This window comes from Salvia splendens, chromosome 1 (assembly GCF_004379255.2).
Source record: "Salvia splendens isolate huo1 chromosome 1, SspV2, whole genome shotgun sequence".
NCBI lineage: Eukaryota > Viridiplantae > Streptophyta > Magnoliopsida > Lamiales > Lamiaceae > Salvia > Salvia splendens.
This window is the reverse complement of record NC_056032.1, coordinates 14,899,335-14,913,307: the sequence shown is the minus strand read 5'-3', so window position 1 is coordinate 14,913,307 and position 13,973 is coordinate 14,899,335. Positions and strand designations below refer to the sequence as shown.

At 38.7% G+C, this 13,973-nt stretch overlaps 1 protein-coding gene across 3 annotated transcripts; it reads left to right on the top strand.

Moving 5' to 3' along the window:
* The first annotated feature begins 9,664 nt into the window (after positions 1 to 9,664).
* LOC121743705 (pentatricopeptide repeat-containing protein At5g24830-like) lies at positions 9,665 to 13,512 on the top strand. 3 transcript variants are annotated; one of them, XM_042137053.1, is made up of 8 exons: positions 9,665 to 9,805; positions 9,894 to 10,039; positions 10,116 to 10,244; positions 10,468 to 11,987; positions 12,219 to 12,345; positions 12,516 to 12,598; positions 12,682 to 12,987; positions 13,175 to 13,512. In XM_042137053.1, exons 1-4 carry the CDS (start codon positions 9,797 to 9,799, stop codon positions 11,894 to 11,896), a joined length of 1,713 nt encoding a protein of 570 aa, XP_041992987.1. In that variant the 5' UTR covers positions 9,665 to 9,796; the 3' UTR covers positions 11,897 to 11,987; positions 12,219 to 12,345; positions 12,516 to 12,598; positions 12,682 to 12,987; positions 13,175 to 13,512. The 3 variants fall into 3 exon arrangements, with proteins under 3 accessions (XP_041992987.1, XP_041992995.1, XP_041992978.1); XM_042137061.1 differs by having other exon boundaries at positions 12,516 to 12,585; positions 12,682 to 13,512; XM_042137044.1 differs by having other exon boundaries at positions 12,682 to 13,512.
* The last annotated feature ends 461 nt before the right edge of the window (positions 13,513 to 13,973 follow it).

Below are 13,973 nucleotides of genomic sequence, written 5' to 3'. Positions count from 1 at the left end.
GTAAATCAAGAGAATAATGTATATAAGAGTTAAAATGTAACATGGAAGAACATTTGTTTGAACATCAATTTATTGTCTTGTGTTTGCTTCTTCATCATTCTCTCCCTATCAACTAGCTCCCATTAACTTTTATAAACATCTTAACATCAAAGATCATAGTTTTCATCTGAAATTTTCAAGAGCACTAATTTTATCTATCTAACCATATCTCTCAATTAGCCAACATTCTAAACCAAACAAAACTTGTAGAACTTCAGAGAATGACGAGGACGCTAGTTCATTTCAGCTCCCAATTATTGTTTCGAAACAAGTTAGATTAGTCTAGTGTCCATCCAACTCAACCTATATGATTTTTTCAATTTAAACAACAGTTAGTTAAGTTTTTTTTGACGCAAATTGTTATTACAAATGTCAAAATATGTCATGTACCCTCTAAAACACACGTGTATATATGAACACAAAACCAATATAAATAAAACCTAAAAAAATGTACACAAACAAAATGTAATACTCCAGTATGTAATTTTTAAAATTTTATACTATGAGTACCTGTCCAGTATGTAATTTTTAAAATTTTATACTATGAGTACCTGTTAATCTGTTATGATATTTAGTGTCTTTGGTTTTGGATATTTGATATGTGATTTATTTAGAAAGATTTTAGTCCTGGGGATTAATTTGAACTTTCAGTTTTTTAGATTCAATCCATAACTTTTTCAAAAGAGTGAACTACGTAAATGATACCTGATCTTTCACTTTCGCACATAAATGGTACACGATCTTTATTTTATATCGTTTTTGGTACCTCATGATAAAAATAACTCTAGGTACCAAACATGCGATTTTTTTGTTATTGAGGATATTTTTGGAAATTTCAGTTAAATAAAACCAAATATGTTTCTTCATTTCTTATTTCTTTTTTTCTTCTTTAGTTTATTCTTCTTTCTTTTTAGTATTTTATCTTCCTTTCTTCTTTCTTTTTTCTCCTTAGTTTATGTTTCCTCTTTTTTCTTTTCTCTTCTTTCTTTTTAGTGTTTTATACATACATCTAAATTACATTCATAATATAAATCAATAACAAAATACCTAATTAAATTAATTATTTAAAGTAATTAAATCAATTGAATATTTTTAATTAAATTATTTATACTCATTTTAGGGTTGAAACACCTACCTAAAACTGCTCAACTCTTTATCATTACGAATACAGTTCACAATTTTAAATTTTGATTAAGACTATATTGATTAGTTATTAATTTAATATAAAATAATTATTATTACTACTAGTTTTTACTATTATAACAATAATATTATTATAATAATTAAATATAATTTAAACTATAATTATGATTAAGTATATTTAAATGATATTAAAAATAAATTAATTATTAATTTTTAACATTAAAATAATAATATTAATATTGATTAATAATAATAGTATAAAGAGTGAGGAGAATGAGAGAAGATGTTATAATATCACTTTTGGTACTAGTTTTGTCAATGCCTAAAATATCATTTATGACACAAATGGAAAAATGAATTTGTTTAGAGGGTATTTTGGGGTGTGAAAGATCAGGTACTATTTATGTAGATCACTCTTTTCAAAATATGGAATCGAGGCATGTGAACCTTTTATTTTAGAGGATTTTTTATTTTTTTTTCTCCTTTATTTTCTTCTTTTCTTATTCTTTTCCCTCATAAACTACACATTGTCTCATCTTCTCATATTCCTTCTTCCTTCTCGAGATAGATCGGAAGGATCAATCAAATCACCAACAAGTTCACAGTTCTCTCCCTGCAGCCCCTCTGAGACCGACAGTGCAAAATGCATTTGTGCTATCTATGTTTGATTTGTGTAATTACGTGTATATGAATATGAGTTGTAAGTGATATTTCTATGTAATGGTCAGTTCACATATTTTGTGTGAGAAAAGAATAAAAAAATGTAGAAATCATGGAATAAAATATGTCCGTTCAATGGATTTTGACCAAATAATAAATGTGACGAGACATCTAATTTTATGAAATTAAATAATATAGCGTCGATCTACATTTTACGCAGATAAATGTAGTATATTCACTTTCTCAAATCCGATTTCCGGTGAGTGAGAAATAGTGGATTAAAGTTGGGCAGGATTAGCTTTTAATTAAAACTTGAAGTTTGAACTTAGGGAATAATTAACTAGTGTTAATTATCCCACATTGGAGAAGTGACACATCTTTTAATGTGCTTAAATTAAGTGACTTTATGTTACTTAATAATTATAGTGGACCAAGATGGGTGAAAGAGCCCACATGCGCGCGCCGCTGCCGTCGTAGCCCGTGCTCGTGGTCGCTGGCCTCGGGCTCCGGCTTGGTCTCGGACTTGGACTTGGACTTGGACTTGGACTTGGCAATTGGTCTTTGGGCTCGGGTCTGGACCCGTAGTAATCTTTTTAGACCACCACTGAGTCAGCAATCCAAGTGGCTTGACACATCATCAAGCGTGGCACAGTCAAAGCCTACACGACTGCCACGTGAGAAATCCACATGCTCCACACGCGGAAGGCACACTCCTGCCACAAGCTTGTAACCGCCGACGGTTACGAATGAGTCATGATGAGCCTTCATGGCTTGGTTGACCCTGCATGGTGGCTTGGCCTATAAATAGGCTAGCCATTCCAGTGCATTTGACGCAACATTCACAAGCATTTGCATCATAAGCTCTCTCCCTCTCTGCATTGTGTTTCTGTCAAAACTCTGTCCTCTCCTCCATCCAGTTCCCGGAGCTCTGTTGATTGCGGTGCTGCTTCACCAGAAACGTAGTCGTTTTATCTTTGGGGACGACACGCCAAACCGAGAGCACTACCGGGGCATATCTCGTCTTGCGGAAAGAGGCCTCCTCGACTCGGCTAAACAACTGTTCACGGTTACTGTTTCGATTTCTGAATTGTAATTTCATTTCAGTTCAGTTTCCCCTTTTGTATTCCTTCTTTTTTGTTGTATTACGTCCGGTTGTATCTCTTGTAATCCCAGAATCCAACAATCGCAAGACGAGATATCTTGCCTTTGAAGGAATTTGACTATAAACTGAACTTAACACTTTCGAAACATTTAACACCTTTGCTGGAGATGTCGACTGAATCCAACACCGCCGCCGCCATTTCCTCCACCATGGAAACCACTGGACCTGTCAACACTTCGTCGATTCTCTTGATGATGCCAACCCCCGGGTTCTATCCATCTTCATCAACAACCCCTTGGGAGTTTGTTAACCCCCATGGGCCCACTAGTGGATCCACCTCGAGTGGATCGGTTGGTTCCACTTTTGGTGGTTCCTTCGGATCCTTTAATGGATCGAGTGTTGGGGCCTTCGGGTCTCACACGAATGCTGGGGCCTTCGGGTCTCACGCGGGTGCTGGTCCCTTCGGGGCTGGTACGATCATGGCGGGCTCTATGCCCAACATGAATGGTGGGGGCTCTATGTCCAACCACGTTGTTGGCTCCTTCGGGGGCAACGGAATTGGTCCCTTCCATGGACCAAGTACGACACCTTTGGCACCAAGAATGATGCCACCTGCCGAGAAGCCACCAAAGTTTGGAGGATCTGACTTCAAAAGGTGGTACCAAAAGATGTTGTTCTACTTGACAACATTGGGAGTCGCCAACTTCCTCCCTGAAAACGGGCCGCCCTCACCAAGCGATCAAGAGACTAGGCTTGAAGTCATGACGGACTATGAAGCTTGGAGAAAAGGAGATTACCTTTGTAAAAATTTCATTCTAAGTGCTTTAGATGATAGTTTGTACAATGTATACTCCGTTGTAACCACATCAAAAGAGATGTGGGAAAGCCTAGAAAGAAAGTATAGCATAGATAATGCTGCAGATACTGAATAAGTTGTAGCATCCAAATTTATGGACTACAAGATGGTCGACTCTCGACCCATGATGGAGCAAGTTCAAGAGCTCCAAATGATCATCCACGCACTAGTGGCTGAAGGGATGACCTTGCCCGACAAATTCTTAAGGTGCACGATCATTGACAAGCTTCCTCCCAGTTAGAAGGACTTCAAGAGCTATCTCAAACACAAGCGAAAGCAGATGACCCTTGAAGACTTGATCGTGAAATTGCGCATTGAGGCTGATGTGCGCAAAAGTGACCAAAAGGCTAAGAGCTTTAGCCCACTTGAAGCCAAAGCCAATCTGTTGGAGCGGGGCGGTCCCTCCAACAAACGCCCTCGCTTAAGTCAAAAGGATAAAGGGAAGGGAAAGCAACCTGCAAAGAAATTTGAAGACGAATGCTTCAAGTGTGGCAAAACTGGCCACTTTGCCAAGGACTACTGCAGCAAGAAGAAGAAGCTGGCGGCCCACGTCGTTGAGAAGGAGTTCAAAGACTGGGATGAAAACGACCTCATTGTTGTGGTCACTGAAGAAGTTAACCTTGTTGATAACAAGGGTGACTGGTACATCGACACCGGCGCTACTGCTCATGTCTGCTCAGATAGGAGCAAGTTTGCCTCCTACACTGCTGTTGAAGGGAGGAAGATCAACATGGGGAATCAAGCATTCCCGAAGTCCTCGGCATTGGCAACGTGATTCTCATGATGACGTCTGACGTCACTATCACTTTGAAGGATGTGCTGCATGTCCCGGACATCCGCAGGAACCTAGTGTCAGGATCAATACTAGTTAATAAGGGGTTTAAACTTGTATTTGAGTCTGATATGTTTGCATTGTACAAGTTTGGAAAGTCACTCGGAAAATGTTATGTAACCGATGGACTTTTCAAGCTCAGTGTGGCAACTCACAGTGTTGCAAAGCCGTTGGCTAATAATAATAAAACATCTACTTCCTCTTACTTGACTGAGTGTTCAAATTTATGGCATTGTAGATTGGGATATGTAAATTCAAAAGCCATTAAAAGATTAGTAAATTTAGATTTACTAAAGGCTAATGAAGTGGGTACCCAAGATAAATGTGAAATTTGTCTTGAAGCAAAAAATGACTAAGTTGTCGTTTCACTCGGTTGAACGAAGCACAGAACCCCTTGAATTAATTCACACAGACGTATGTGATTTAAAGATGGTGCAAACTAGAGGTGGTAAAAAGTACTTTATCACTTTCATAGATGATTGCACAAGGTATTGCTACATTTATCTTTTAAGAAGTAAAGATGAAGCAATAGAAGCGTTCAAAAATTATAAGAACGAAGTTGAGAATCAACTTGGTTGTAAAATCAAAACGATTCGAAGCGATAGAGGAGGCGAATATGTAGCCCCGTTTGAGGAGTTATGCAACGCAAGTAGTATAATTCATCAAACAACTGCTTCATATTCACCACAATCTAATGGTGTTGCAGAACGCAAGAATCGAACTCTAAAAGAGATGATGAATGCACTGCTTCTGACTTCAGGATTACCACATAACATGTGGGGGGAAGCTGTTTTGACAGCCAACTATATCTTGAATAAAATCCCTCTCAAAGGAAAAGATGTTACTCCTTATGAGTTGTGGAAGGGAAGGAAGCCATCTTACAAATACCTCAAAGTGTGGGAGAGTTTGGCAAATGTGATGGTTCCTCCGCCCAAAGAAGTTACAATCGGACCTAAAACGGTTGATTGCATCTTCATTGGATGTGCACTTAATAGTAGTGCATATCGATTTGTTGTTCACAAGTCTGAAATATCGACTATTACTGTAGGAACAACAATTGAGTAAATGAATGATGTATTTCTCGAAAATACATTTCCTTGCAAAGACAAGGAAAAAGTCTCAACCAATTCTGAGACAAGAATTGAAGAAGAAGCCACTAGTTCTAAACCAGTGGAAGAAGAAGCCACTAGTTCTAAATCAGCGGATGAGGAACCTGAATCGCGCAAGCGTGCAAGGCCCGATCCAAAGGATACAGTGCTAAGACGTGGTAGTAGGGTCAGAACACAAAAAACATTTGGTCATGACTACATTGCTTTTATGTTAGATGAAGAACCAACATCTATAAAAGTAGCCTTCGATGGCCTAGACGGGCTACATTGGAGAGAAGCTGTTCAAAGCGAAATTGATTCAATTTTGCTAAACCACACATGGGTGTTGGTAGATCTACCTGAAGGTGCGAAACCTCTAGGTTGCAAATGAGTACTTAAAAGGAAATTTAAGGCCGATGGAACAGTGGATAAGTATAAAGCCCGACTAGTAGTAAAGGGTTTTAAACAAAAGGAAGGACATGACTTCTTCGATACCTATTCACCCGTAACTAGGATTACATCTATCCGAGTGCTTCTCGCTATTGCTGCATTGCACAATCTTGAGATTCATCAAATGGATGTAAAGACCGCGTTTCTAAATGGTGAACTAGAAGATGAAATCTATATGGAACAACCCGGAGGGTTTGTAGTACATGGACAAGAGAAAAAGATATGCAAGCTCGTAAAGTCTCTATATGGATTGAAACAAGCGCCATTGCAATGGCACTTGAAGTTTGATAATGTGATGTTATCAAATGGGTTCAAAATCAACGAGTGCGACAAATGCGTCTACATCAAGAGCATTAATAACAATCATTTTATAGTGTGTCTATACGTTGGTGATATGTTAATCTTGGGTAGCAAAACTCAAGTAATTAACGATACAAAGGCCATGTTAAAGAGAAACTTTGACATGAAAGACATGGGTCTAGCCGATGTAATTCTTGGAATGAAGATTCTAAGAACGTCAGATGGAATCATCTTAACACAATCACATTATGTTGAGAAGATATTGAATAAATTCAAAGCCTATGATGGCGCGCCGGTTAAGACTCCAATTGAACTCGACGTTCACTTGAGCATGAACAAAGGCTAGCCCGTTGCACAAGAAGAGTATGCACGGGTCATCGGATGCATTATGTACTTGACTAACTGCACTCGACCTGACATTGCTTGTGCCGTGAACAAGTTGAGTCGTTACACGAGCAATCCAAGCAAAGAGCATTGGAGAGCCCTTGTGAGGGTTTTGAGATATTTAAAACATACTCAAAATCATGGGCTACACTTCTCGAGATACCCCCCGGTACTTGAAGGGTACTGTGATGCAAATTGGATATCCGACAATAGAGACTCACTTTCAACAAGTGGATACGTCTTTACTATTTGGGGTGGTGCTGTATCGTGTAAATCCACAAAACAGACATGTATAGCCCGATCAACAATGGAATCGGAGTTCATTTCCTTAGATAAGGCTGGTGAGGAAGCCGAGTGGCTTAAGAACTTCCTTGAAGATATTCCATGTTGGTCTAAGCCAGTGCCACCAGTGCTGATCCACTGCGATAGTCAAGCGGCTATTGGAAGGGCAAACAATAACTTCTATAACGGTAAGTCTCAACATATACGTCGACGACATAACACCGTGAGACATTTGATCACAACAGGGGTGATTACAATTGACTATGTGAAGTCAATAGATAATCTAGCGGATCCGCTAACCAAAGGGTTAAATCATGATAAAATGAATAAGTTGCTAGAGAGAATGGGTTTGAAATCCACAAACTAAAGAATTGTCATAGTGGTAACCCAAACATGATGACTGGAGATCCCAAGAACTTGGTTCAAAGGGACAACTAAGCTAGGAGAGTTCATGAGAAACACTCAACTATATCTATTCCCTAGAGAGCAATAGAGTGTTGGAAAACTTGTCTAGTGGTGAGGCTAAGTCTATGACTTTTAATGACTCCTAAGGATCTCGAGGAGATTGAGTTCTCAAGGAGACCGAGTAGGGCAATCACCTATATAAGTGGGAAGTGAGGCTGCTTCAAATAATACACTTAGGAATCCAAAGTGGTGTCCAAGGCCGCAAGGGACACAAAACGTGAGAACAGATGAGGTTTAAGTGTTTAAGCGTTAACACCATTGTCTTGGTGCACGCCGTGGGGGATTAGTTCAAAGCATCGCGCTACTAAGCCGCCCGTGTATCCGATGGTGTCGACTATGGAGGGTTCAAAGCCAACAACTACCTATCCTTATGCTTATATACCTCTCGAGGGTTGAGCTTGTGTCTGCATACATATGCATTTGGTTATTTCCATTCATGTGGAGGATTGTAGAAATCATGGAATAAAATATGCCCGGTCAATGGATTTTGACCAAATAATAAATGTGACGAGACATCTAATTTTGTGAAATTAAATGATATAGCGTCGATCTACATTTTACGCAGATAAATGTAGTATATTCACTTTCTCAAATCCGATTTCCGGTGAGTGAGAAATAGTGGATTAAAGTTGGGCATGATTAGCTTTTAATTAAAGCTTGAAGTTTGAGCTTAGAGAATAATTAACTAGTGTTAATTATCCCACATTGGAGAAGTGACACATCTTTTAATGTGCTTAAATTAAGTGACTTTATGTTACTTAATAATTATAGTGGACCAAGATGCGTGAAAGAGCCCACACGCACGCACACGCGCGCGCGCCGCCGCCGCCCGCCCGCCTGAGCCCGTGCTCGTGCTCGCGGTTGCGGGTCTCGATCTCGATCTTGGCAATTGGTCTTTGGGTGGTCTTTGGGCTCGGGTCTGGACCCGTAGTAATCTTTTTAGACCACTGCTGAGTCAGCAATCCAAGTGGCTTGACACATCGTCAAGCGTGGCACAGTCAAAGCCTACACGGCTGCCACGTGAGAAATCCTCACGCTCCACACGCGGAAGACACACTCCTGCCACAAGCTTGTAACCGCCGACAGTTACGAATGAGCCATGATGAGCCTTCATGGCTTGGTTGACCCTGTATGGTGGCTTGGGCTATAAATAGGCTAGCCATTCCACTGCATTTGACACAACATTCACAAGCATTTGCATCATAAGCTCTCTCCCTCTCTGCATTGTCTTTCTGTCAAAGCTCAGCCCTCTTCTCCATCCAGTTCGCCGGACCTCTGTTGATTGTGGTGCTGCTTCACCAGAAACGTAGCCGTTTTATCTTTGTGGACGACACGCCAAACCGAGAGCACAACAGGGAGTATCTCGTCTTGCGGAAAAAGGTCTCCTCGACTCGGCTAAACAACTGTTCACGGTTACTGTTTCGATTTCTCAATTGTAATTTCATTTCAGTTCAGTTTCCCTTTTTGTATTCCTTCTTTTAGGTTGTATTACGCCCGATTGTATTTCTTGTAATCCCAGAATCCAATAAAAAATAAGATAAAAGAGGAGAAAGGGCAAAAATCTCCTTCAATGAAAAGTCTGCATACTCTAATCTCATATTCTAAAAGAGGCGTGAATTCTCAAATACTAAAGACCATCCAATTCAATCCCAAAAAGTGACATCTCTCGTTAATTTGGAATGTAGCAATGTCATCCCTCTACAAGTTGGGGGCATTTTAGTCACAAAATTTTAAAATAATTGTAAAAGTACCATAAATGTATATAGAGTAAAATCTAGAAAATTCCCATTATATTTTAATTTTTTAGACCAACAAAAAAAGTTTATGAACTATTTATATAGTTCCTATTATTTTCATTTATACTCCCTCCATCCTATAATAGATGTCATATTTTCATTTTTAGTTTGTCCATATTTTTTAAAATCTTGTGTCATTCTAATTATGCCATCTATTATGGAATGGAGGTAGTAAGTTACTTTAGATCTTGATTCTTATAATCGCAGTTCCTATTACAAATATGGGCCATTCTTGTTAGAGGCCCAATATTAGTTTCAATTGTTGGGCGGAAGTTTATAGATCAAAATTTTCAACTCAACAAAACCAGTTTGGTCTGAGACTTGGTTATTTTTCTTGGGAACCCAGAGCCGCCGTCGCCGTTGCCGCCGCGCCGCATCGGCGCTGCTCACCCCCCGCCAATGCAATCGGTATATGATACGCTCTCCTATTCTTCTATCATTCTAAGATCCTTTATTCTCACTCTTTTTCTTGTGTGGTGCGTGTGATTGTTCTCAGATTCTAGTTCCCGCTCAAGGATCCTATTCCCTCCTCCGAATCCTGAATGGAAGCTCTCAGACATTCGAATCGTTTAAGGACCAGATTTCTTTTTATTTTTCGCGGTTCCTTCGTATTAGTTCCAGCTTAGACCTAATCGAATCCAGGTAGGACCATTTCGTGAGTTGTTATCTCTAATCAGCTCATGTGCATTGTAAATAATTGCTGTTTATGCCGGATTAGGAGCATGCGTAGCGATCGAAATGAGAAGAAGGAAATTTCAGACGGTGGAGATGAGGAGCCGAGGGGCGCCGTTTTCAACGCATTGGATGCAATGTTGAAGTGTAGTTTGGATCGGTTGAAAACTACAAGGTTCGTTTTGTTACATTTTTTAATGCTTTGCTGAATATTTGGGGGTTTTGTTCGAATTTTGGTTGTGGAAAAACTTGCATCTGAGTGTAAAAGAATATAAGCGTTTTATTTATTAGTTTGTTTTAGTAATGTGAGAATAGGTGATAAAAGAGTACTTTGCTATACTAGATCTCGTGTCTGGCTCTGATCTACGTCGATAATATTTTTTCGAATTGTGCTGCAGGGAAAGCATATGTTGGGGGCATTCAAGTGGGCGTAGTTTTGTCTTTGAATCAGTGTCCAAGAGTGATATAAGTTTGATTAGAGCTTTGTGCCTGGAAGGTAAGCTAGGAGCAGCTTTACGTCTTTGGCACACTGAGGTTCAACAGCTTAGAATTCCTGATGTCCTCACTCACAATTACCTTCTAAATGCACTTTGCAAAAACGGTGACATGGAGAGGGCAGTGTGGCTTGTTAATGAGATGTTAGTCCATGGCCCTCGCCCCAGTTGTGCTACCTACAACACTTTGATGAGTGGTTATTGTCTGTTAAATGATGTCGATAGAGCTCTAGATGTTTTTGCTACCATGGATAACCATGGGGTGAGGCCAAATAGGGTCTCATGCAATATTCTTGTGCACACCCTTTGCCAGAATGGCTTATTGCAGGATGCAACAAAGCTGCTTGAGATAATCTTGGATGACAATAATGATGGTGGAAGTTCAAATTTAATCACTTCAACCATACTTATGGGTGGTCATATCAAGAGTGGTAGCATTGTTGAAGCTATCACTTGTTGGAATGATATATTTGAAAGGGGTATAGAGGTCGATGTTGTTGCATATAATGTTATTATTCATGGATATTGTTTGAGAGGGGACTTAACCATTGTGTACAACTCTTTGGGAAAAATGTATAAAAGTGGTCTTGTTCCTGACATTTTTTCTTATAATACAGTCATCAGTGAGCTATGCAAGTCAGGCTGGATTGATGAGGCATGTTATGTGTTTGGTGTTATGTCAAGGATGGGAATTCCTCCTGACCACATCACATATAAAATGATCATCCAAGGTTTGTGTATTAATGGAGATGTGTCTAGAGTAACCTATTATATTTCACACATGCTGCAGAACTTGTTGGTGCCCAAGCCTCTCATTTGGAATGTCATTATCAATGCCTATGGAAAACGTGGACAAGTACAAGAGGCACTGTTCTTGAAAAACAAAATGATTGAACTTGGTGTACTGCCCAATGTTTATACATACAATGCTCTTATTTACACACAAATAAAAGATGGAAGTATTGACAAGGCTTATCATCTGATGACTGAGATGCTGTTTAATGGTATTTCCCCTGATGTAGTCACCTACAATTTGTTGATTGGTGCTTATTGTGATCTGGGAAACATTAGTTATGCACTCCAGCTGCACAATGAAATGGTGCAGAGAGGATGTGAACCAGATATAGTAACTTATACCGAATTACTTAAGTGCTACTGCATTAGAAGCAAAATCAGAGAGGCTGAAGAGTTACTTTTGAAGATGTTGACGACAAATTTGACAATTGATCATGTGCCATTTATAATACTCATGAAGAAATGCTTCAGGATGGGGGAGCTAGATAAAGTTTACAATCTTTATCGCATATGGTTACGAAGGAGAAGAAATCTGTAATTGAAAGTCATGTGGTGAAACCGAAAGGACATCATTCTTCTACTATGGAGCTTTTTGCTTGATAGTGCACAGCTGGGATGTTCTCCTGGAGGTATTGATCTTCATTTATTGTCTCATTTGTTTGCTAGTTATTTGCTCCTTTTTCTGTTTGGTCTTGTATTTTTTTCACTTTTGTAATAATGGCTGGGAAATTCATTTTTACAGATCAAGAACACACATGCAAGTAAAATGAGTATTAAGATTTGAAATACTTGCCGCCTTTATGCATGCACTTCATTGCTGTTTTTAATTGGTTTGTAACTTAAAACTTGAGCATGCACAGATGTTTTTGATCAAGTGACGGCACCTTACTGCGAGTCTGTGACTGTGTGAATAAGAACAATTTTCTTATTAAGGTCACAAGGATGGTGCTGGAGCAACAGTGATTCAGCCTATCAACTAATCTTGGAGTAAGTGCCATTCTCCGCATTCATATGAAAACCACTTTTAGAACCTCGGAAATATGCACTCAGTCAGTTTAACCTTCTGGATATTGAACAGATGCTGCAGCCAAATATGTACTATCATTGCATATAGTACTGTGAGCTCACTTAACCTTTCTGTTACTTATCCTTTGTAGGACTCTAAATGAAAAAATGGTCATCGGATTAGTTGATGAGGTTCAACGGCTGTTATCCAAGCTTTTCAAAGTATCTATCGAATGTACAAGTCCTTCTCCCCCCTCCTCCGTTACCCCTTTAAGTTACATGTTATTTAGTGTCAATTCTTATTGTCCTCATTCACAGGTGTTCCCTATGTGTTCTCTTCAACTCCCTGATATTTCTGTTGCAATCCGCAATATCAAAAGTGATCAAGAGAAATGAATATATTTCAATCAACAAGCTTGGTGATCTGAAAAAACATATTCAACTCTATTCCCTTGCTTTGATCGCAAAGTTTCTGCCTGGACAGTTGCTGTGGCCTCGTCCAGATCAAGGAAGTTGCTGCAGTACATCCAGCTTCTGAATGTGTCATAACGCATGTGGCTGTGATCCATAGGTGACAACATCCAGCAGACGATCAGGCTACTTCCCGAAAGACGATACTTTCAGGTACAGCGAGTGTACATTTGTGCTCTGGTATGCGTGGAGAACAGGAACAACTTTAACATGCATAATGAGTTCAAACATCGAGTTGCTTAAATGCCTCGTTAGAATATAATTATTGAATTGGATGCAACTAACTTTGGTTAAAGGATGATTATCATAACTATCACTAAGTTGTGTTCTATCATTCAAGGAGGTGTACCAAGTGCCTTCATACTAGGATTTACATTTGTGGAAAACTTGCAATTTTCTTGGATATCAAGCTGGATTCTCTATGCACAATGGATGATTGCCAACTCTTTCAAACTTTGCTTACGGAAATTCACTAAATGAGATTCATCTTACTAGAATATTCACTTCATCTGATGTTAATTCTTTTCAAATATAGATGGGAAATGTCCAGAATAATTTTACAGTTTATCTGTTTTTAGAATTTATTGTTTACATGTGTTGCTCATAGTTACTTTAAGCAGAGTATTTATCCTTAAACTAGCGGTGTTGAATATATTGAATCAAATTTTAGACGCAATATTTATGGTGTTGTTAGGTCATGGGGTACAACACCCCATTTCATACCCCAATTATATTATATCATCGTCCCCTACAATTTCCGCGTCAAACCACAACTCGTATAACTCCATACGTTTCCTTGTACCGCAATTTAATTTTATTATTTTTTATTACTATTAATTATCATCTATTTTGTAAAATTTAAATAAGTAACACTATAAATAGTAAAATTACTCCATTAAAATTCATAAAAATTTCAACAATTTAAATTTCTAAAATTTTAAAATTGACAATTTAAAATTTGACTGAATTTGAGTGCACTTAGCAATTTTCAAGCTAGATCTGACTGAATTTGTTGAGTGAGATTGGTTTCCCATCATCTCAAAAATGTCAATTGTATGTGACAACAAGATTGTGGTCAATATCTCAAAAAACCCAATTCAACACGACATTAAGTATGTGTTGACCAAAATCTTGACAAC

Excerpts from the sequence above, each read along its gene's own strand:
- LOC121743705 (XM_042137061.1), top strand. Across the intron at positions 10,040-10,115 it reads TTAGACCTAATCGAATCCAG|GAGCATGCGTAGCGATCGAA; the intron begins GTAGGACCATTT and ends ATGCCGGATTAG. Across the intron at positions 10,245-10,467 it reads GATCGGTTGAAAACTACAAG|GGAAAGCATATGTTGGGGGC; the intron begins GTTCGTTTTGTT and ends ATTGTGCTGCAG.